General features: G+C 44.1%; 2 protein-coding genes across 5 annotated transcripts in view; both read right to left on the minus strand.

The window, feature by feature from the left end:
• Window positions 1–439: 439 nt before the first annotated feature.
• Window positions 440–8,661, minus strand: TBR1 (T-box brain transcription factor 1). Of its 2 annotated transcripts, XM_066190063.1 has the most exons (7): window positions 7,423–8,660; window positions 6,844–6,998; window positions 6,390–6,511; window positions 5,887–6,045; window positions 4,996–5,057; window positions 2,777–2,894; window positions 440–2,671 (listed from the first exon to the last, which is right to left on the minus strand). In XM_066190063.1, the coding sequence occupies exons 1-7, from the start codon at window positions 8,112–8,114 to the stop codon at window positions 2,051–2,053; spliced, it is 1,929 nt and encodes a 642-aa protein (XP_066046160.1). In that variant the 5' UTR covers window positions 8,115–8,660; the 3' UTR covers window positions 440–2,050. The 2 variants fall into 2 exon arrangements, with proteins under 2 accessions (XP_066046160.1, XP_066046159.1); XM_066190062.1 differs by having other exon boundaries at window positions 440–2,894; window positions 7,423–8,661.
• Window positions 8,662–9,839: 1,178 nt separating this feature from the next.
• The window catches only part of PSMD14 (proteasome 26S subunit, non-ATPase 14), a 49,462-nt gene continuing 37,048 nt past the window's right edge, over window positions 9,840–22,253 (minus strand). For all 3 annotated transcript variants that reach the window (XM_066190067.1, XM_066190065.1, XM_066190064.1), the window contains 5 exons: window positions 21,758–21,865; window positions 18,563–18,637; window positions 16,083–16,208; window positions 14,880–14,942; window positions 9,840–12,703 (listed from right to left, as the gene is read on the minus strand). In XM_066190067.1, coding sequence (XP_066046164.1) covers window positions 12,605–12,703; window positions 14,880–14,942; window positions 16,083–16,208; window positions 18,563–18,637; window positions 21,758–21,865 — 471 coding nt within the window. In that variant the 3' untranslated portion in view covers window positions 9,840–12,604. The remainder of the gene's footprint in view (window positions 12,704–14,879; window positions 14,943–16,082; window positions 16,209–18,562; window positions 18,638–21,757; window positions 21,866–22,253) is intronic.

The following is a 22,253-nucleotide window of genomic DNA, read 5'->3' on the forward strand; positions in this document are numbered from 1 at the left end:
TCCCTCGCCTCTGCTCCGCCAGCGATGGCACCCCCCGCCCCGCGCCAGGCACCTCTCCCGCCTGCGAGGTGCCGTCAGGTTTTTAAGCGTCAAACACAGGGATAATTATAAACCTCTCAAAACCGACGGGGTTTCATCTCTCTCTTTCACCGACTGCAAACCTCCACGCTTGGCCACGCGGTGTAAGCACTGTCCCCTACGCTCTTCCACACTCCCCCCACCCCCCACCCCCCCCCAAAAAAAAAGAAAAAAAAAAGGAGAAAAAAAAAAAAAGGAAAATGCGGGGCGAGCGGACCAGTTCCGTCAGGCAGAGCAGCGGCGGGACTCTCGCTCCGAGCCTCGCGCAGGGCCAAGAGCGGGAGAGTCCGCCTGCCTCTTTCCCTTGGTCCCACCAGACCCCTTACTTGCAAATCGGCGAAGTGCTTTTTCCAACACGACGTTAACGTTTTGCCAGGTTTATTTTACTTGTTATACACAGACGATACAAACGGGCAAAAACCGAAACATTTCTCAATGGAGCATGTACTGGTATAAATTATTCAGTTCCACAGACGTAACAGAACAAATATAAAAATCACAACATTCGATTTACAGAAGAGTCAAAAATATACACACGTTTATGACCCTGAATTTCTATTAGGAAATTTCCCCGTCGAGTGTAATCTAGACTGAATATTTAGCCTGATGCATATTTCAGTTCGTAATTTTTTTCATCCATATAAAAATGCGTTAATTTTATAGATTTGCTACTCAAAATTCGAAGACTTATTATTCTGCTTCGCCGGGGGGGGGGGGGGGTCCTGGAGGGATATTACTTCTCCTTCAATAGTATAATAAGAGGTTTACAAGAATGCTCACTCTTACTTTCGATGTGCATTTGATTCCCCAGGAAGTCAGATCTCGGTTAGCTACTTTATGAAAAAGTCAATTCCAAAACTAAATGCAGTAAAATATACAACTCACAACTCATCTTCACTGGACTACACTATGGTTACCAACAATTCAGTCGTCTATATCTTTTTTTCTTTTTTTTTTTCTTTTTTTTTTCCTTTTTTTCCTTTTTTTCCTTTTTTTTTTTTTTTTTTTTTTTTTTTTTTTTTTTTTTTAGATTATCCATTACAAAGATTTACAGCAATATAAAGGAAAAGGGGGGAACTGCAAAGAAATTTGAAAATAGTTTGTTAGCATATTTGGCACCTGCGGGGACCAGTAATGGATTTGGCACTTGGGGGTAGGAGAAGGGAGATTCCACAAAAATAATAATATTGCTGATCTCGAGTTACTCCTTTCAAAGAAAAATAAGAGGCAGTTAATTTTGGTTCCAGAAGCCGTTATGCTCCTTTAATCGACTTTCCTATGAGACGTATTTCTGTTCTTTTGAAGGAAAAGCTGAGCTATTCCTTAGCTGTGTTAGCCCAGGGCACCACGTAATTATTTCATGCGAGGAATTGGAGAGAAAGTGAGAAACCCATTACCCGCTGCTACAGCTATGGACCACTGACATTTCCAGAGGCATTTAGGAAGAGTGTTTACCTGGGGAGGGGCACGAGAAAGAGGGAGCAAAGAGCGAGGAATGGGGTAAAGAAATTTGAACAGGATCTAAGTTTTGTGACTTAACAATGAAAACAAAACAAAAAAAAATCCAAACAAAAAATAAATAAACTGAACCAAAGAAAAGTAATCTGTTACAATAAAATAAATACTATGTACAGGCATTTCACAGGCTGTTTTCCCCACTATTACTGTTTCCCCTAGAATCCATCCGTGGTAAAAGGAAGGAAGCGCTGTACGGTTTGAGAGTCTAAGCATCCTACTGATCAGTGGGTTTCGGTGCGGCAGTGCCCCCCGCGCCCCCGGGGCGCCGCCGGACCGGGCCGGGCGGGGAGCGGGGCGGGGAGGGGGCGGCGGCCGCGGCGCAGCCTGCCTGCCTGGCTCCCTGCCGGGCCGAGCCGGGCCGGGCCGGGGCACGGATGGGGCAGCTAGGGGCGGGGGTCAGTGCGCTAACGCGGAGGAGTTATTGTGCAAAAGGACGGCGGGCCGGCGGCCGCGCCTAGCTGTGCGAGTAGAAGCCGTAATAGCCGATGTCCTTGGCGCAGGTCTTTTCGCAGTCCCGCTGGGTAAGCACCTCGCTCTTGAGGGGCGAGGAGCTCTCGGACACCGGGGTGTCCGAGGGGGAGATACGCCTCCTTTTGGCCTGCTCGTAAATCCCAGAATCGGAGGAATCGATGGACTTAATGGACGACGGCGTCTCGATCCAGCTGGAGTCGGACAAATCTTTGGGCTTGGAGTCCTCGGCGCCCGGCAAGGGGGACCGCTCGGGGGCCAGGCTCTCCGCCTCCTCCCCCAGGTAGGGGTTGCCGGCGGCCATGCGCGCCGCCGCCGCGCTGTTGGGCCAGCAGGAGAGCACGGAGCCCGACTTGCTGCAGTACTGCGGGGGGCTGCGGGCCCCCCAGCCCGAGGGGTCAGCGTAGTAGCCCAGCGGCCGCCCGGCGCAGCCGGCCGCCTGCAGCGGCAGCGCCTTGACGCCCGCGGCCGCGTAGGACAGCAGCGTGGCCGCGTTGCCGGCGAAGTCGGTGGCCGTGTCGTAGGCGGAGGCGGCGAAGTCGAGGCGGTTGTTGGCGGGGGCGACGAACCAGCGCTGCGGCGAGGGGGCCCCCGGGTCCTCGGCTTGCTGTGGGGAGAGCAGCCCGTTGGTGTGGGGCACGCTGCGGTCGGCGCCGGGCCCCGGGCCGGCTCCTGCCCCGGGGTGGAAGCGGGACTTGGCGTAGTTACTCACGAACTGGTCCTGGAGGAAGGAGCCGGCCATGGCGTAGCGGGCCCCGGGCACGATCTGCGAGCGGGGCGAGTCGTTGGGGGAAGGCGTCAGCCGGTCCATGTCGCAGCCGGTGTAGATCCTGCCCAAGAGAAGGGGAGAGAGCTGGGTGTCCGCCGCAGCCCGGCGCCCTTCTCGGCGCGGCACCCGGCCGAACGCGGCCCTCGGGGGACGAACGGGACGGCGCCGTCCCAGCGCGCTCCGGCCCGGCCCGGGAGCCTGCGCTCCTCTCGGGGCTTGGCCTCCGGCATCAGCAGAGCCGAAGGCCTTTAACGGGGAAGAGGAAAGACGGGGGCAAGCATGGAGAAGAAATCTTTCGGAACCGGTTGGCCGTTCCTTGACGGGGCTGAGATCCCTCTCTCCGGTCCGAACCCACAGCCCAAAGGCGTGGAATCCCGCGCGGTGACACGTTGACCGGTCCCACCACATGCGCAACAGGCAGCCCGGTCATTTGCCGCGAACAGCATGAGTGGCAGACTACGGAATTCTATCGGCTGTTTAACACTTATTATTGGGAGTCACAGACGAACCATCAACATTTTACTGAGTTTAAATTAAGCTAATCTTTAAACACCTACTGTAGGAAATGTAAAGCCAGACACTTCCAGTGTTCCCTGCTTGGCCTATATATAATTCTCCCATGCTGGGCTGCAATTTGCGATTATAAAAACTTTAATGGATGAATAACTACTATCTGTATTTAATTCAGGCTAAAACTGTGCTTTAATTAACCCTCCACGCCTCCTGGAATTTCTTATCCAAAATAAACTTGGCCCTTAAACAAATTCAACGTGCTAGACAACATTGAAGCTTCCCCCTCCCCCCGTCTCCTTTCAAGTGACGCCCTATAAAGTTTTTTTCCTATCAAAAAGAGAAAAGCACTTTCGGCTGGGGCCGAAGGCCACGCAGCCTTTCCCAAGGCCGCACATACTCTCGCAGAGCTGCCGGAGAGCGGGCAGGCTCGGCTGCCGCCCTCCGTGGCACCAGGGACCGCCGCCGCCGCCGCCCTCTCGGTGGTAGACCTGCTCCCCGCCACAGCCTCGGCGACCCCCGCCTCTAAGGGAGAGAGACCGCGCCAAGCTGTTCCCTGGAGAGAGCTGGAGCTCGGCCTCGGGCCCCTCTCACGCTAGTTCAGCTCTCGGCGTCGTTTCCACCCTTGCCCTGAAAGCCTGCTGCTGGTGGCTGCTGGTGGCTGCTGGACCGCGGTCCAGCGGGGAGGCTGAAGCAGGCACTTGAGGCCAAGTGAGGCCGCTCCCCGCCACAGTTTAGAGAGGAAAAAGGTTTTCCTCCTCAAAGCCGGGGGCCCGGGCCACAGACCAGAGCTTGCAGCGGCACAGGCGACATCCCTGTCGTCTGCTCCTCCGGGTGTATGGGCAGCCCTGCGGCCGCCACCTCCCGCTGGACCAAGCTGGGCAGGGGGATGCCGGGCGGGTCGTACCCCGGGCCAGGGGAAGGCTGTCCGCAGGGCCTGCAGGCCGGGATACCCCAATTTTTGTCTCGAGGGCCGCGAAAGGCGGCGGCGGCGGCCGAGTGTTGGTGCCGCTCCGGAGCCGCACTCAGAGGGGCAGCGGCCGCCTTTGGCAAGGGCGTCAAGGCCGGGGGTCAGATCCCTGGGAACGCCTCGGAGGCGGCCGGGCACAGGCAGAACAGGGGCAAACCGCGATTAAAACTTCAGAGGCTTTAGCTCCACCCAGAAGGGAGAAGGGGGAAAAAAATTCAACCCTGGCGAAGCATAGAACGAGACGAAGACATTTCCCTCGGGACACCGGCTCTGCGGACCTCAGAATGATGCAGACCCGGCGGGTTAGCGGGGATTGAGCCCCTGCTGCTCGGGTGCTTCTTTCGGAGCCCTTACGCGCAAGTGAAACGGAAGCTTGGAAAGAGGCGCCAAGATACGTGACAGGAAAAACCAACAACAAAACCGCCGCAAGTGCCAAAGCGAGATGCGGACTCGGGTGCGGGCAGCGCGGCCTCAGACGCGGAGCGGCCTCAGGGCTGCGCAGGGCCTCGCCGCAGGGACAGCCCCTGTGCGGGAGCGGGCGTGTGCTTCCCTCCCGGAGGGCTCTGGAAAAGCCTGACATTACACATCTCGGTGTGAAATGAGCCAGCCCTCTTCCGAAATCTCCCCCCTTTGACATGTGTGTGCAGCCGGCAGAAGGGTAGTAAAAATCCGGTTTACTTACGTGTCATAATTGTCTCGGAATCCTTTTGCGAAAGGGTTGTGATCTATTTTCAGCTGTGTGATCTAGGAAAAGAGAGGAGCAAAGCAACGTTGTGAAAGCCTGAAAAATATACCCCACTGCAGCCAACACGTTTTTAAAGGACCAAGCTTTACTCTAGTCAATCATATTGCCTTTAAATGGTGAAAAATAAGCTCTGGTATGCTTATAGAAATCGCAGTCTAATTTTAAGATTTACGTTGTTGTAAAAAGTACGAAAAAAATCAATCTTTAACCCCATATTTTGAGGCGTGTTCAGCATTCCTAGGGCATGGGTATGAATATACTGATATCCAGAAATTAGGCAAAACGTACCGCAGAACGGTAACTAGGAGTTTGCATTTGCATAGAGCAAAATAATTAAAGCGAGAATGTGGACTGAACATATGTCATTTGAAAAGGGGGCACCAGTCTGTAGCAAAGCCAGACCACTCCGAAACGCATCCAGGCATTAACGAGCTTTTAATTTGAGGAAGTTGCTCCGTCACCCCCGGTGCAATCAATGAGGATGTTAATTGATCTTTGCAGACTTAAAGCTTAAACTAACAGCTTAACAGCTAACTAAGCTGTTTCCGACTGGGAGATAAACGCCGCGGGCCAGCGCCCAGCCTCGGGCAGAGGGGCAGATCGCGCCCGTCCTGGCGGGGAGAGCGATGCCGCTGCGGGCGCCCGGAGGGGGCTCCTGAGGCGAAGGCGGCTGCGGCCCGGGAGGGATGGCACAAAGTGGGGAACAGGGAGCCCCATCTCCCGGCGCCGGAGAGCCGGGGGAGGGTGGGCAGCAGCCGGGCCGTCCCTGGTGAGCTGCCTTGCGGGGAGCGGGGGACCGTGAGGGGAATAAACCAGGGAGCTCTTTACATCGGTGTTTTGGTAGGCGGTGACGGCAATGAACTGCGTCTCGGGGAACGTGAATGTCTGAACTCTGCCCGGCTGGTTGGTATCCTCCGTCCCGTCTTCGTTCACCTCCACCACATGCAAGCGAGGTTGGTACTTGTGAAGGGACTGCAAAACCACCATCTGTCAGACATGGCGAAAGGAGGGAGGGGGACGCGGGGAGAAAAGAAGAAATTAGAGCGAGAAGGACGAGGAGAGCGATGCCCGTTGGCCGCCGCCTCCCCGGCACGGTTGCAGACTTCCTCGGCCGCACCGGACAGCGGTGTCAGCTTGGACAACGCGCCCAGGGCCGGCGAGGCCCGTGGCAAAATAAAATGTGAGGACTTTCTCACCACCCCCTCCCCCCCGCTTTTATTTTCACCTAACGACACGATCTAGAAAAAAGTATACATGTCCTTTCGGAAACGGTAGGATTTTAACTGAAGAAATAAAAATAATTCTGGCAGGGTCTGCGTTCCCCCACTGACCTGCCCGTTGTTGTTTGATGCTCCTTTATTGTTTGTAAGTTTTAGTTTCCCAAAGGAGATTTCCTGACGCATCCAGTGGGCTCCCGTGTTGGGGGAGTCGGGATGCATATACACCCGGTTTCCTAAGCAAAACGACAAAAAACACAACCACATCACAGTTCTCGCCTGTACCCCGGTTCCGCCGCTGCATCCGCACACGAGGGTGAAGGACCCCGTTAAATGGTCAATATTTTACTGCCAAAACTCCCTTCATTTTAAACGAAAAGGATTAAAACAGCTTTTTCCGAACACCGTTTACTTTCTCCTCCACCCTCCTTTTTTTTTCTTTTTTGTTAAAAAAATCATCGTTGGCCCATTTGTGTTTAAGAAGTCGCCAGAGCCAGTCCGCAAAGGCATTAATTAATCATTCTCACCTACATATGTGTCTGGAAAAGTGTTAATTGGAGGAACTTGCCTTGTACATTGGTGTCCGCCTTGCCGCAAGGAACCCATTTGCCTCCCTGAAATCTCCAGTGATTGGGATCCGCCAAAATTACATCCACAAAAATATTGTAGTGAGCCGTAGGGTCGAGACCAGAAATATTAAAGCTTAGGAAAGGGAACATGCGCCTATAAAAATAGGGGAAAAAAAAAAAAGTAAAGGGGGAAAAAAAAAGAAAAATAAAGGGAAGAATGAAAGCAAGCCACCGGCAGCGACGGGCACACGCGGAGCAACCAGCCGTTGTGCTTTATCTCACGGCTCCCGATAGCGACCGGGAAATAAAAATCAAAAGAAACCCCCTCCCCGGTGCGCCGAGCTTTCCGCGGGGAAGGGATGAGGGCAGTGGGCGCGGGAACTTGCGGGAAGGCAGAGAGGGCTGCCCCGGCGGAGACCGGCTCCGGCGGGGACCCTCACCGGAGCTCCCGGCGACCAGGGCAGGGGCCCCGGTGACGGGGGGACGGCTCCGCCGGGGCGACGGAGGCTCCGGGCGGCTCCCCCGGCGAAGTCCGCGGCTCAGCCCCGACACCCAGAAAAGTCCGCGCGGTGGCTTACCTTCCCTGCTTCGTGATGATCATCTCCGTCTGGTGCCGGTGAAATTTCAGCCAGAGTGGCCTGTTGCACAGGTAGACCTGAGCCTTGCCGGGAACCAGCCCCGGCTGGGTGGAGGAGAACTGGTAGAAAGGTGCCCCTTGGTAGGAATGGCCATACTGCTGGGGGTACGGGTAGCCCGCCGTGGGGTAGCCTTGCGGAGAAGAGTTGGACAGGAGGCTGTTATAAGCTCCGTTGGTGATCACAGGATGATGAGCCATGTAGCGGCTGGGACTGGCGATGGAGAAGGCTGGGTGTGCAGGTCCATGCTGGCTGGGATAAGGGAACATGGTACTAGGAGCAGAGGCAGCAGACTGGGGCTGGCTGGACTGAGAGAGCAGATAGCGATCTGCAGCAGATCCATCGAAACTGTGACGAAGCTCAGAGACCCCGTCCAAGACGGGAGAGAGTTTATTTCTCTGGACGTCCCCTGGTGTGTCCTTGGAGTCAGGAAAATTGTCTGTATCTGACTGATTCGTCATCCCCCTGGTAATTTTTTTCAAAGGTGAACTTCTCTCCAGGTTGTCAGTGGTCGAGATAATGGGATGATCATGCAAGGCAAGCTCAGATCCGCCTGCATGTGGGTAACTGCTGCTCACATTGAGAAATTTCTTGGAGAGCATGATAGAGGGAGAAAGACAATGCTCCAGCTGCATAGCTCTAGCACCACAGTAATAACCCTTCAGTCCCTGGATCTGAAAGGGCTTCTTAGTATCAGAAGCTAGACATCCTGGGACCCACACTAGGCAGAAAGCACTTCATCTACCAAATGCATCCCAAACGTTTGATTTACTTTTTTTTTTTTTTTTTTTTTTTTTTTTTTTTTTTTTTTCCTCCCTTCCCAGGGAGAAGAGATTGGCCAATTGACACTATGCAGCAATCAGGAAAGACTCACTTTTGATCTTGCTGCTTGTGGAGAGGATGAAACGGCTTCTGCCATTGGTTAACAGCTGACAGTAATTTAATTAGATAGACATTAATTAGGATAATCACCTGGCTCCTGGTCGCGACGATCATGGCAAATTGAAGATGATTTTATTGTGAGATAGAAGGAAGGGAAAGGGGGAAGGGAAGAGTGTGTTTGCTGTGAGAGCTCATTATTATGTGACCTTTCTAGCTTTTTAAAAAAATTTTTTTTGACTACGGCTGGAAGATAAATCCGAACCCTGCGATTCCCAAATACTGCGCGTGTGTACCCCACCTTTGTGCGTCAGGGAGGAGAACGGGTCCTGGGCGCTTTGGGGAGCGATTGCGAGGGGATCGCGGGGCTGGGCGGCCGCTGCCCTCAGCTCACCCCCGCGGTTTGTCCCCAGCGGGGCGCAATCCCTCTCCCCCAGCTCTGCTGAGCGATCCCCGGAGCATCGCCCCCACCCTTCCCACCCGTGCCTGTTTCGCGGGGGAAAATACACCCTCCGTCCCCGCTGACAGCGGCCGCGTATCATCTCTTTTAACTTCTGAAATAATCATAAGCCCCGCAGCCGAAGTGCCCTAATGTATTTGCCGCGATGTTTACGGGTTCTTTAGTAAATAAATATTTTATCTGGGAGCCGTAATGCCGAAGATAATCAGCAAAACAGCGTGGAAGGCTTCCACCTCCCCATCCGTCCCCGGCTTTCTTTCCTCTCGGTGCCTTCTTTCCCTCAGTGACTCAGTCCCGCGGGCAGCTTTCGGGAGGGGCAGATTTTTGGTAGCACCCTTGCCAGGGGCCGCGGCTCGCCGCGGCCACGGGGTCGATCGGAGTTGGGAAAGCCAAACCATGATGGTGCTGCGGCAGGAGCAGCCGGCACCCTCTGCCCGGAGTGGTCTCCGCGGGAGCCGCGGCCCGGGCTGCGCTCCCGGGCGGGCGGGGGCTGCGGGGACTCCCAATGACCGGAGGGACCGGCCGGCGGGTCCCGTGCTGTGCCTGGCCGAGCCTCGGGCTATTGAAAGCGAGACACTCCAAGGCGCAAAGATAGATGCGCCTGAAGAGTTCAGGGGGCACACTCGCCACCCCGCCTTTCCCAAGCACCAGTCTCAATTTCTCTTCCTAGGGAAGCCTGCCTGAGAGTTTATAAGCACGGGGTTTGTTTTTCGGTTTTTTGTGGGTTTGGTTTTTTGTGGGTTTGGGGTTTTTTGACCAGGCAGGAGTTCTCCTGTTCCATTTTTCTTAGTGTTGTCCCCTCAGTGGTTTGGACTTCAGGTATTTTACACACCACATCTCTTCCCAGGTGACATCAGGAGCCGGCTTCAAATTTCACTGACAGATAATGCAGTCTGAACCACCAGATAATAAAACTGAACCACTGCATAACTGCCTGAAGCCAGACTGAAACTTCGTAAACTCAAATCCAGAGAAGACTAGAACCAGGATGACTTGTCAGAATGTGTATTTCAACACTCTCAAATCCCGTGGCCATTTATTTTTCTGTTGCTTGACCATGAGCTACTTCGGTTATTTGGTATTTCATAGATGCCGACATACACACACTCTCTGCAAGGAAATTATTCTAATAACATAATTTATGAAGCAAAGAGCAAGCAGTTCACTGTTCTACTCAAGCGGTTCAGCACATGCAACTTTCCATACACCACCTTCTTTCAGTGTTAAGAAAACAGCTTCATTATTATCAGTTCTAACTAATGTTTCTGACACTTGTTTCACCAGTGCTCACCCTTCCCTTTCCCTGTTTGCAACAACAGAACGGTAATGGACTTATACAGGCAGGAGATGGACCAAAATGCAGATAAACCCTCGGAAACGCTGCCCTGAATTACAGAGCTACAGCCATATAGATGTGGAGCTGCAATGAATTCAGTGGTATACTGCCAATCACATGGAAGTGCTAATATATGCCAAAAATCTTCAGTGCACAACTCCTAAACTGGTATAATAGGGGGGATATGCAATGGCAGGTGGTGTTACAGAATCGTCATAGAATGGAGTGAGGTTTGCTAATACAATATGCCCGTCCTTCGCGCTGACAGGTGACAAGGGGTCATGCTGCTAATGAAGGTCTGCTCCGTTGCGGCTGGAGTCTCAGAAGGTGGCTGCTTGAAAATCTTTCTTCCTCCAACATTGTATATGGGCTGCTGCTTTTCAGGTTACAGCATACACACAATTCTTCAAAAACCTCTGTGTAGCTCCTAAAGCACTGGACAAAAACAAGGAAGGATGCCCCAAAAACCTGCCTTTTTATTACTCATGTAACATCTTGGTAAATGGAAAATTGTGCCTTCAAGTTAAACTGAGAAGTGAATAGAAAGCAGGGTACCACAGCACAAGCTTATACTATGGGAGATCTGCGTCGCCAACAGACTCCCTTCAGCTACCCTCTGCAAGATGTACATTTGTCAAAATTAATTTAGAATATGTAAGACTCACTGGTTTGTCTCCCTGCTTACACCAGCCTCTCACGCATGTATACACTGCAGCACTGCGCTAGCTCCTCTCCTGTTCTGCAGTGCCATGTTACCCACGACCTGCCAAACTCTGTCTCCCTCGTGGTGTTACACGTGTGTGTGGGAGTAGAGAGCGGCAGGGATGCAGAGTCCCCCTGGCAGACGAGCCCCAGGGCACGTCCCTCGATCAGCTCCTGCCCCATCTCACCCCGGGCGTGCGCATCTGGCAACGGCGAGGCCCGAACGCAGCCCTCCTCAACCACCCGCAGGTCTGCACTGGGAATCTCCAGGAAGAACTTCCATTTAACTACATGCAGGCAAATGTGGTTTGGTATGTCTCCATTTTCCCAGTCTGATATTCCACTGCCTACTGTGGGGGCAGAGGGAAGGCCATAAGGAGGGCAGCTGCAAAAATCTGCATGTTTCCCTCTGAAGTAAGTGCACGCTAAATATACTTTGAGAGAGAGTTAGTCTAAAATAGTAAATTAAAAGGCCTCAATAAGAAATTTCAAACAAAAGAAAAATCTTTGAATGGTAAAGTATAAGTAAATATTGGCATAAGCCAGAAAATAAGACAATTTTATGGGTTATTTCCTTAGTATGCAAATAAGAAGTCGAATTTTTAAAACTTGTCTTAACAAGAGATCTAGATAGCTTTGAAATATTTGCCTGCCAGTACTGTTGCTGTTCATTAAAAAAAACCCCAAACCAACAGTAAAAAGAAAACTTCTGCCCAGACAAAAGAATGAAATCAGCCTAATCAGCATCCAACATTTAAAAAAAACAACCCTAATGAAAAATTCCAATCAGTCCCTGCCCAAAACCCAGAGTCACTCCCCAAATCCAGATACTTGGCTTTGCCTGCTTCAAACCAAGCAGTCAAACCACTTGCCTTCCTGCAAGTTTTTCCTTCTCTAGTCAGTGGAAATGGTTTTAAATGTCATATTCTAGTTGGGACTTTTTCCATATATTTATATTAATGGACATCTCATGTACATTCTCTCACAGGAGGGTGGGTTCATCTAACCTAGAACAGCCTCTGTCACTTTAATGTTTATTCTCAGAATTCTGATATTTATGACACTGCTTGTGAGAGTTCTGTGATTCAGTTATCAGCAACTGAATTAATTTCCTTAAGGTCAGTTGTCTTCTGTAGACATCAGGGTTTGAATAATATTCAAAGGGAACTGAGAGAGGAATTTTCAGCATTGTTGGTTTTGTACATCCTCAGAATTCAACACTATGATTTTTTTGTTTAATCTCCATGAGAGTAACTGGTACTCTATGGGAGCCAAATTCCAGTAGAGAATTTTTGCTTTCCTAGCAATTTCCTAGCAATCTCAGTAGTTTTACAGTGGGCAGAAACAAATGTTTACTAACACTTTTTCTAGTTTGTTAATTCCTGCTGTCCTTTCTCAAAAAAACACTGTCCAGAACTTAAGACAGATTTGTAAATGTATTTTTATTATGTTGCAGCAATCAAAATATATATGTACTACTGATTTCCCCCCCCAAATATTAAATGAAAACGTACTACTTTTTTCCCACATTGTGTTCTTGAATGCTTTGGAATCAGTGAGGGCCCTGACATAAAGAAACTGAAGCAAATGCACAATTAGAGACTGAGAGGTGTTATAGTGCTGCACTTACATTGCAAATGAAGTCAGATGTCTCCGTTTAATCAAATAGAGCCTCAACAGTCTCTGTTTTGTGAGTATTAGAAACAATAAACAAATACACACAGAAAATATCACAAACAGTAAATCAGTTATTTAAATACAACTGTATCCAACATAGCAGCTAAACACTGGACAATGTTTGAGGTCATCAGCACATCCACATGCTCTTCTAAATGACGTTTAGGGTCCTGAAATAAAAAGGATGCCATGAGAGGAATGATTGAAACACATCTCTGAAAGATTTCATTTACTTCAAGTCCATTTAAGATGTCTGTGAGTTAATGAACCCAGGCCAGTAATGCTCCTAAATTTTCCACTCTAGGAAGACCTAGCAAACGACTGAATTTCCATGAACAAAATTTTATTAATTCATACTAACAGTTAAGTTGAGGATAGGTTTAGGAAGTAAGTTTCTATCCAGCATATCAAGAGTAACTGTGGCAGCTCTGAGTTAGTTTTAAGAACAACAGACAACATGTGAATTTTACTATACATGTCACTAAGGCAAATATTTTAATCTTAGTCCTGGTACATTGCAATTTCTTTTCACATCTTTGCACAAATATGTGTTCTAATCCTGCAAAGATTCAAGCATCATCTAACACAGTCTTTGAATAGTTGTGTTGACTGCTGACTGAAGAAAATTAGTGTATCTATACCCATAAAAACATGAAACATGAACAATGCCCTGTTCAAATGCTCTTGGGAATTGAATGTTAAGCCTGAGCAGTTTTCTGAAACTACATTATCCCCACGCACTATTACTCAATTGATGTAGGCATTTGTGGGCATCTGCATGCAACAATAAGATTATTTCTGGTTGAAAATCATACCCATGCACTTCTTCAGTTTCACCACTGATATGAAATAATTCATCTCCAAATACTGAAAAAATATTCAATCTACCTCAAAAATATGTCTAAATTTTATTATAGTATTATTGTAGTAATTCTTGTGTGTAAGGAAATTAAAATATGGAAGACAATCATGCATGGGAATTGTAACTTCTTTAAAAGATGGAATTATTGCCAAAATGTAATGAACTCATCTAAATTTATATAGAAGAGGGCTACTGAATCTGTGTATGCTGCCCTTCTTAAAAACTCTTGAAAAAGATCAGACAGTTCTCCAATATTCTTTCTGTCCCTAACAAAATATACATGTAATAACATAATATCCCTATTGTGAGTGGCTGCTTGTTTACGAAGCTTTTTATCTAAGCTGCATAAAAACTCCACTTGAAAATTACTTCATTGAACCATTTTTTTTTTTTAATTTAAAGAAAACTTAACAATTTTATCAGGAAAAAAATTCTTTTTGAAGAACTGTATCAAAATAGAGTTTTTTTCACATATGTGTAACAACTAGTGAAGTGCAAGTTCTGTTTGAGATGACATCATAACCCTTAAAATACAACCCTTCTTACATATTTTATATGTATATATTTATGTATGTGTAGGTGTGCATAAACTCCATTGTTCTGAATGCTACAGAAATACATGAGTGACTGAACAATAGTGCAGATGTGTTATGACATTGCTGCTAGAAGCTGACACATAAGAGCAATCCAGAATCTTTTGAATTCTTCTGCTGCTACTAGCAATACAATAAGTACTGGTTCTTTAAGGACACACTAGATATTTTAAAAGCTATTTCTTGTTTCCATTGCCCTTCCTGAATGCAAGCTCGTACAAATTTGCTTTGCTCCCCTCTTCCTCACAAGAGTACATTTCCTCAACCTTTATGTTGAAATCAAACGTAGAAATAGTTTTTTTGTTGAATCTTTAAAAACAGGTTATATCCTAACATTGTAAAGGGATGGCATGAATTGAGTGGGTGTTTTCGGTTTCAGCTGTGGTCCTAAACAGTCTTCCTCAAACACCAATACAAAGGAATTCAGCCTACCTGCCAAGTGTGTCTGAGAGCTAAGCACTGACAGTGTGTTCATGAACTAAAGACAGGGGTGGCTCTTCAGCCCTGATAATGTACAGACACAGCCCCCTCACCTCTGTTTCCATGATCACCATTTTTTTAAATCTCCACAGTTTGGGTTTCTCTGACACAGACCTGGATATCTTTATGTTTCTTAGAAGTTGTTAAAACAAATGAAGAAGGAAAAGGGAAACTACTGAATTTCAACACTGCTCCTCAGCATGTAATAAAAACAAATGTAGAACACAGCTTGCAGATATACTGTCAAAGGCCCTGCTCCTTGCACAATGCTCAACAAAAATAAATTTATTATTTGAAGCACTGAGAACATCATGCACATAGAACTAAAATCACCTATGTGCATGTAAAAAATTAGTACTTAGAATGAACGAAGCATATCATTCCACCTCACTCTAATTCATCACACCTCACCTGCTTGCCAACATTTTTTATTGCCAGCTGTTCAGGTGTCATCTTATCTTCTTCTTCAACAGCCTGTGAAAGAAACACAGAAAAGGTCAGTGTTTCAGATTTTGTTTACTTTTTCCCCAAGCCACAGATTCTCAAAATACAATTCTGCTCCTCAAAAAAAAAAAAAAATCAAACAGCAACACATTTCAGAAAGTCAAAAGGAAAGGTACTTCAGCTTTTCAGCAGACATGGTTTTAAATACTGAGTGTTAGTGCAAAAGATTAAGGAAAATACTTATGAATGGTTTTATTGTCAGATATTCACCAAAATGTTACCACACAAAAATCTTAAAGGAGCGGTATCAATAGTTAAAAATACTTGAAAACAGTTAAAATAGTAAAACAGAACCAAACCCAACATTATCTACACTATTTCAACTACTGGACATTTGATCTCAATAGATTTTTGTACTGTTTGAAGTAATTTATTTTAATATATTTTGATGCTTTTATGTTGCCTTCAAATACAGTGTCTTCATAAAGTTCATCCACTAACTTAACTAGTGAATGTAATACTGATTTTTGGTCTTAAGGACTTCTAAGGAGTTGAAAAAAACAATACTTGTTAAGAAATACTGACATGATTGCTATTAATAGAATGCTTGTTGACATCTAGGATTTGTAAGAAATATTTCTAAATGTGTCAGTATTAAAACAGTACAAGTAGCTGTAATTCCTCTTACTTACACCACAAGTAGCAAATTTCTTATCTAAGCAAACACTGAATTGGGCTCTGGAATGTGTTCTAAATACTTACAGCCTACGACTACACTGATACAGATAGATAACCTTTACTCTGCTACAGTGATCAAATTGTCCTTGACTGAAGGATTGAAAAATACGACTAACTGCTCATTTTGATCTACAGAAATCTTACATTCTCGTCACCAAGTAAAAATACAAAATCGATATGATTACTCACATTTCAAAGCAAAGCACGTAACTAATAAACACTTTGGCAAAAGTTTAGGGCAAAAAGTCTGGTGGCAATGCCTGAGGAGCTAATCTGGCAACTTCACCCAGAAACCAAAGGTAGCTGATTAGTATGAACTACAGTCATTCTGAACAAATCTTGCGATAATCAATTTCTTCTGAAATTAAGCAACTAATTTTTTCACTTCATAAACACAGCTACAGTTATACTATCATTATGTGACATGAATACCTTGTTATAATTCTTAGCTAATTCTAACATCTCCTTCACTACTGTTTCATTGAGTTTGCAATGTTCACTGTAGTCCTGAAGTGTCAAACCTTCCATCCAACTCTTCTTATGCAAATTTAGCAGCATCTGCAAGACAAAACCTCTTTAGAGCATTCACCATAAAATACTTTCAGAATACTATGAGGATCTCTTTGACAGGCAACTGATTTATAGTAAGAAGAATATTAAAAAAATACTGAACCTACAATGTCGGTGTTTAAATAGAGAAAATACAATGATCAACTATTCTGGCTAGAGTGGAAGATAAATTTACATACTTTTTAAAGACTGAACTTCTTGAATCCTAAATATGAAAATGAGGCATGAAAACATGGGTCACATTTACTTTGACAGGAATATGTAGATTTGTTTTCTGTGATTTGTTACTTTTGCTGCAGGTTGAGAACGCGCAATTGCCTCGTAGCAGGTCTAAAAGAAAATTGAATACTTTAGCCACCATATGAGGAACAGTTGAAGCTTTTGGCCTCTGACAAAGTTGAAAAATATTTTAATGCTTGGATTAAATTCATAAAGTAGTCACACAGGCTTCACTGATTATCTGATCTGTATGCAAGCAACTGACAGTTATGATAAAATAAACTTCGAAAGTGACCAAAGCATGACTTGTGTGTCTTTGTCTCATACAGAATAAACAAGCATAAAAACCATAAGATAAAATGTGCAGAGATTTGATGGTGATAAATGCAGGCACTACTAAAAATATTTGAAAGATTTTACTTGACACTTTCATGTAATCTTGAAAGAACAAAGGAATAGCTACAACAGCAATTTCTTTATTTTCATGCACTAAGGAAGTGCATTTTGTGGATCTCCTGCGCACTTGACTGTAGGGAGGACCTTTTCAGCAAACAGTTTCAGTTTGCCTTCAATTTGTGAACATTTACTAGATATTTTTGAGAACTGGTTATCCCTGTAATTGCTATCACCTGAATAAAAATACCTGTTTCATCCTATGTAGAACTTCCAAAGAAACCTGGCTTTGGAACATGTGAATTGAGTTGAAAGTTTGTGTCATAATTTGTGTTAGCAAGATCTTAGCTACTGACAGAAGGAGTCGTAGGCAAACTGCATATGGACAGTTTAGCTAGGCTATCTTGATTTTAAAATTAAGGTTTGGTGTGATGAGCTCCTAATCTAATACATGAAGCATGTACTCTTCTTACCACAGATGGAGATAACAGATCACCACCACCACGAGGGGGGTTTGAGATATGTATGAAGCTGCCTCATGAAAGATGTGAGAGAGAGTTGTTACCTCACAGATTAAAGTCTTCCCAACTTGGTCAAGATTATTCTCCTACTTGTAAAGGTAATTAGTCACTTCCATAAAGCCATTGATGAAAGTACACACTTGGAACTTCAGACAAGACTGGATTTGCCAAATTGTTGCATTTGACTGGAAACAATAACCCCCTGGAAGCCTCAGGGACATTTCCTGAGAGAGCTGGTTTTGTTGAATCAGTTACTCTTTTCAGTAACAGTGAGGTCTTGGAAGTCTGATACCGCACTAAAAATGGTTGCGCATTTCACACACCCTTTCCGGCTCCTTAATTTGCATACATATTCCTCCACTATTTGATACTGGGTTTTTTTCTTATTACTTGTAACTCAAAAAGTCTGAATTCTGTGAAAAAGCTATTCTGGCCATTTTATCACAAGCTTTGAGATCAATTTATAACCCTAACAAGGCCATGAAAATGCACATACATATCAGAGAAGGTTCACAGAGGACAGAATCTGGCTTTTCAAGAATTAACTTCTGTAGGTTACAAATAAGCTTTTTTTCTTCCTTTTTGTTTTCCTGGTTGAGACTCTCAAGCTAGATTTTGCGTGTAACCTGAAGAAGTTTGATGCAAAAATAACAAAAAACCCCATTTGTTGTCAGTAACTCCATAGTATTTCTTCTGTAAATACAGGATATCACTGCTTCCTGATATTCAGTGATGTCTTGGGGAATTCCAATTATACCAACTGGAAGTACCTTCTGTCAAAGGGATTACAGCAAACAATAACCCAACATCTCTTGATTATACATTCCATTTTGGAAAACACAGTTAAAAATTCTCTTAGCTTCAGGAACTCCAGCCTGTGAAAACTGAAGGCAGCTAGTATGTCTTTCAGCTTCATCACTGAAAACTTGAAACATTGGACAAACTTAGGTGCGCAGAACAGCATGACAACTTTCCATAAGGTGGACAAAAATGTTGTCAAACTATTCATATGGTCATTAGAATGTGGTTGTGGAAAGTTTCATCACCATGACTGTACATTCAAGTGCTTTCTGAAAGAGAAGCCACCTATTCCAGGAAAGTTAAAACAATTACTGAAAGTAACAGCCATTGAAATCAGAATATTGCCACAAATTTTTAAATAGTTTGTATAATGTTCCTGGTACTCTGAATTAAAGCTGAAACAATTACCTTCTGTTCTAGTTCATTCTTCCTGTAGTTGATGGTGATGGAATAGTAATGTCTGTTTAGTCCATGGATTAGTGCCTGCAAAATTCAGGGGAGAGACTGAGTTAAATCACCCACCACTGGAATGAAGAAATATCAGAAGGAGAAAGCTAATTTCAATACAAACATCTTTAAACATCACTCAAATAAAAGAAAAAACATGAAGAAAAAATTACAGAGACTAAAAGGAGATATGAAGTAAATACACCTGGTTCTATTTCTCTTTTTGTGTTCATTAACTGACAGTTATGCTTTCTATTTCTAAACCGGATTTTTTTTCACACAGTAGCAACTATAACAAGAAAAAATGGTAACTGCCTTCAAACATTTGACCGATACATATGCACAAACATATTTCTCTCAAATCCTTCCTCTCTCAATAAATTTGGTTATCACTCCTATTAAAATATTCTATTAAAATATTCTGTTACAAACAAAAGACTATTTGCTATCTATTTATTTATAAACACTGTCAACATTCCCAAGTTTATTCTCCAGGGTACAACATGAAAAGGGATTAACTGAAGCAAGCAAAAACCACAGTTAGACAATGTGCATCAAATTAACCTTGGATATTAAAACTAATTTTATTTTTAAACTGTAAATGAAGAAAAAAACACACCACATTTTTGACTACAATTATGCCCTCTGCAAATACAATCTGATCAACTGGATTATTTTTAACGATAACTGTATGCATGTATTCTCTATTTTGCTCATGCAGATTAGATATTTCCTTTTACATTTATGACGTAAGTGTGAGTTGTATTTTTTGGGCAGGTAAAACACTATGACCAATCCTCATCACAACTAATAGAGTCTATTTTCAAATAAAATTTCACATATGAAAAATACACTTACAACCAAGATACAATAAATCATGTGTAAAGCATGCTGAATTAGTGATAAATACTTCTGTTTCAAGCATTCCACCTAATTATGTGTAAATATATATTTAGAGCTAAACAAAATGAATGTGTATTTGCATCTTATGCAACTTAATATTTCAGCATTACAAAATCATCTGTATGAAAGCTGAAAATGTTTTCATACAAATATTTTAATCAGATTTCTATTGCAAACACATAGACAAAGATAAAAAGTACTTGAAAAGTTATGAGAATTAGCACTTACATAAAACCATTACTTGTGCAATTTATTTTAATTAAACTTGTAAAACACATATTTTATCATCAACAAAGGAATTTATAGTTGATACTATTAGCAAGTCATTTTCACTGCCATTTTCTTATCTCACTCAAAATGACTGCATATGAGGTTTTGGTGTTTGTGTCTAAACTCAGGTGTAGAAATGTAGGAAGTTTTCTCAAGTTCTTAAAATTTGACAAACAGGTTTGCCTTCTCTCACTTTCCTCCCCCCTTCCAAAAACTACCCTTTAAAAGATGTAAGAGATGTAAAAGGTAAAAAACTGTAAAAAAGCTGTTGGTAAGGGAAAACAAGAAAAAAACACACACACAAAAAGGGCGAGAAGCCAAGGCATGTACTATTCTATTATTCTCCTTCCTGAGATTTTAAGTAATGACTTATAATTCCTGCTCCTAGCCTAGCTGAAATCAATATTTACTTTGCTTCTGTCCTCAACTGGGTCAGAATTTTATTCATGGCTTAAAATAAAAGCAAAACAACACTGTAAGAGCTCTTGCAGCTTTAGGAACAGAGCATCATTTAAAATTATGATTTTTATCTTCACAGTGACATTTGCAACAGCTCATTGCCAGCTTGCAAAAAATCAACACAAACAAAAACTACCCATTTTAATAACAGAAACCCAAAATCCCATGGCCAAAATATGCCACGCTGTAGTGACAGTGATCTTAAAATAATGAAGCTGAACAATCCTGCAGGGGTTTTCAAGGGAAAGCATTACACATGGTCTAGAAAAGCCCAGTTAGAAAAGCCCTGAAACGTGCAAGCATGGGCTTGCCTACATCCAATCAAGAGAATTAGCGGCTTATTTCATACACATTATTGTTTGCAGTTTTGACCAGTTCAAAAATCAAAAGTAAAACACAGCCTCCTGAAGTAGACAGTCTTCAATTTTAAGATGCTTTTTTTGCTAGCATTTTTAACAACAGCAAAGAGTTTCAATGTATTAGTAACAAAAAACCCCCCCAACTTGTATTTTTAAAGATAAGGGCATGGTGGTCTAGCACCTCCCATAGGATGGCTCTCCTAGAGCACGAGTTCAGCCATGATTTCAGTTCTGCTCTGACTAGTGGATGGCTTTTTTCTTGGAAGTTTACCTAGCAAAATATTGCTTCTGTTGTTCAAGTAATGGAACAAAACAGAGGAACTGGGCTTCATGGTTTCAAGGACACATGCCTTTAGAATACATAGGAAGGGGGAAAGGTTCTTTAAAGGAAAGAAACATTGAGGCAGAAGAACAACAGGGATAAAAGCATTAATTGCTCCAGAGGACACTTGTTTCAGGATAGAAGCTATTTCTCAAAATAAAGGCTTGCTTCAGTGAAGACCAAAACTTTTGTTTTTTTAGTGAAAGTCAACTTCGGAAATCAAACTCTGAATATTTAAGTTTCATACAAATATGTATGCAAAAGAAGCATTTCAGCAGAAGCCAATCGGGCATCCATTTTATCCACTGAATATCCTCCTGCACCATTTTTTCAGCAAATTACTGCACTAAATAAAACTCAGATATTAATTATTTAAGACACAATGCAAGATTTAATCTAGATTACATAATAAGCAAGAACCTCGATAAAATTAGAATAAAAAGAACTTTTTCCATCATTTACTCGTGAGTAACTTATCTTGAAGAAAGCTGAGATGTTGACAAGCAGCAGTTTTTCAGCAAGACTGAAAACAGCACCTGTCTTGCATCACATGCTATGTCATCAATTGTCACTTTTAAAAGTTTGCATTTCCATAAATTTATACTTGAATCTTTGCTGTGCACATTAAACACATGCATTCACACTTAGGTAGCTAATTTAGGGCTCAATTTTAAACCCCTCACATATACATGTCCATTGATGAATTATACCAATTATAAATGCATGTGGAAAAAATGCAATAGAGAGAACAACAGATAATTTGTAACCTACTGTTTTAAGTACCTTCCCCCAAAATTGATAAATTAATCTTGCAATTTATAGGACTATCAGCATTAGGTTTACCTGGATAGATGGCTTGTTTAAGTGACCCAGATTTGAAGTTGTTTGTCTTGGTTCATGTCCTAAGACCATCATATTAGCATTGATCAATCTGAAGGCGTCAATAACAACCTGTAAAAACAAGATGTCAAGTCAATTCTTTTTAGAAAATGCAACTAATAGAGCCAAGCAACAGTGGACAAGGCACAATCAACTCTCATCTGTTTTTGGCCTTTATCCAGAAAATCATTTAATTATAATATTAATAAAAAAGAACCTCCTGCTGGCTATGTGATCAGCACACTACACTACCTTGTATTGTAAAGTGACACCAATTATTACCTTTTCCATGGAGCTGTAAGTTTTATATACATTATATCACCATATAACATTGAATTTTATGTACACTTTCTCTAAGCTTCAAAACTATGCATATGTTTGTCACCTAAATCTTATCCAATCAAAATGAATGACAGAGAGAGACTAAAACTGAAAGTGAGCACAAGCTAAGGGACCAAGT

The sequence above is a fragment of the Chamaea fasciata genome, unplaced genomic scaffold (assembly GCF_029207755.1).
Source record: "Chamaea fasciata isolate MVZ Bird 193981 ecotype frontalis unplaced genomic scaffold, bChaFas1.0.hap1 SCAF_8, whole genome shotgun sequence".
In the NCBI taxonomy this organism is placed as follows: Eukaryota; Metazoa; Chordata; class Aves; order Passeriformes; family Sylviidae; genus Chamaea; species Chamaea fasciata.

What these genes read in the sequence shown, in the direction of transcription:
- TBR1 (XM_066190062.1), bottom strand. Translation starts at nt 8,114, where the DNA reads ATGCAGCTGGAGCATTGTCTTTCTCCCTCTATCATGCTCTCCAAGAAA. An exon ending in ATCATCACGAAGCAGGGAAG is followed by an intron (nt 6,999 to 7,422) that starts GTAAGCCACCGC and finishes CTATTTTTATAG; the next exon opens with GCGCATGTTCCCTTTCCTAA. An exon ending in TTCCGAGACAATTATGACAC is followed by an intron (nt 2,895 to 4,995) that starts GTAAGTAAACCG and finishes TCTCTTGGGCAG; the next exon opens with GATCTACACCGGCTGCGACA.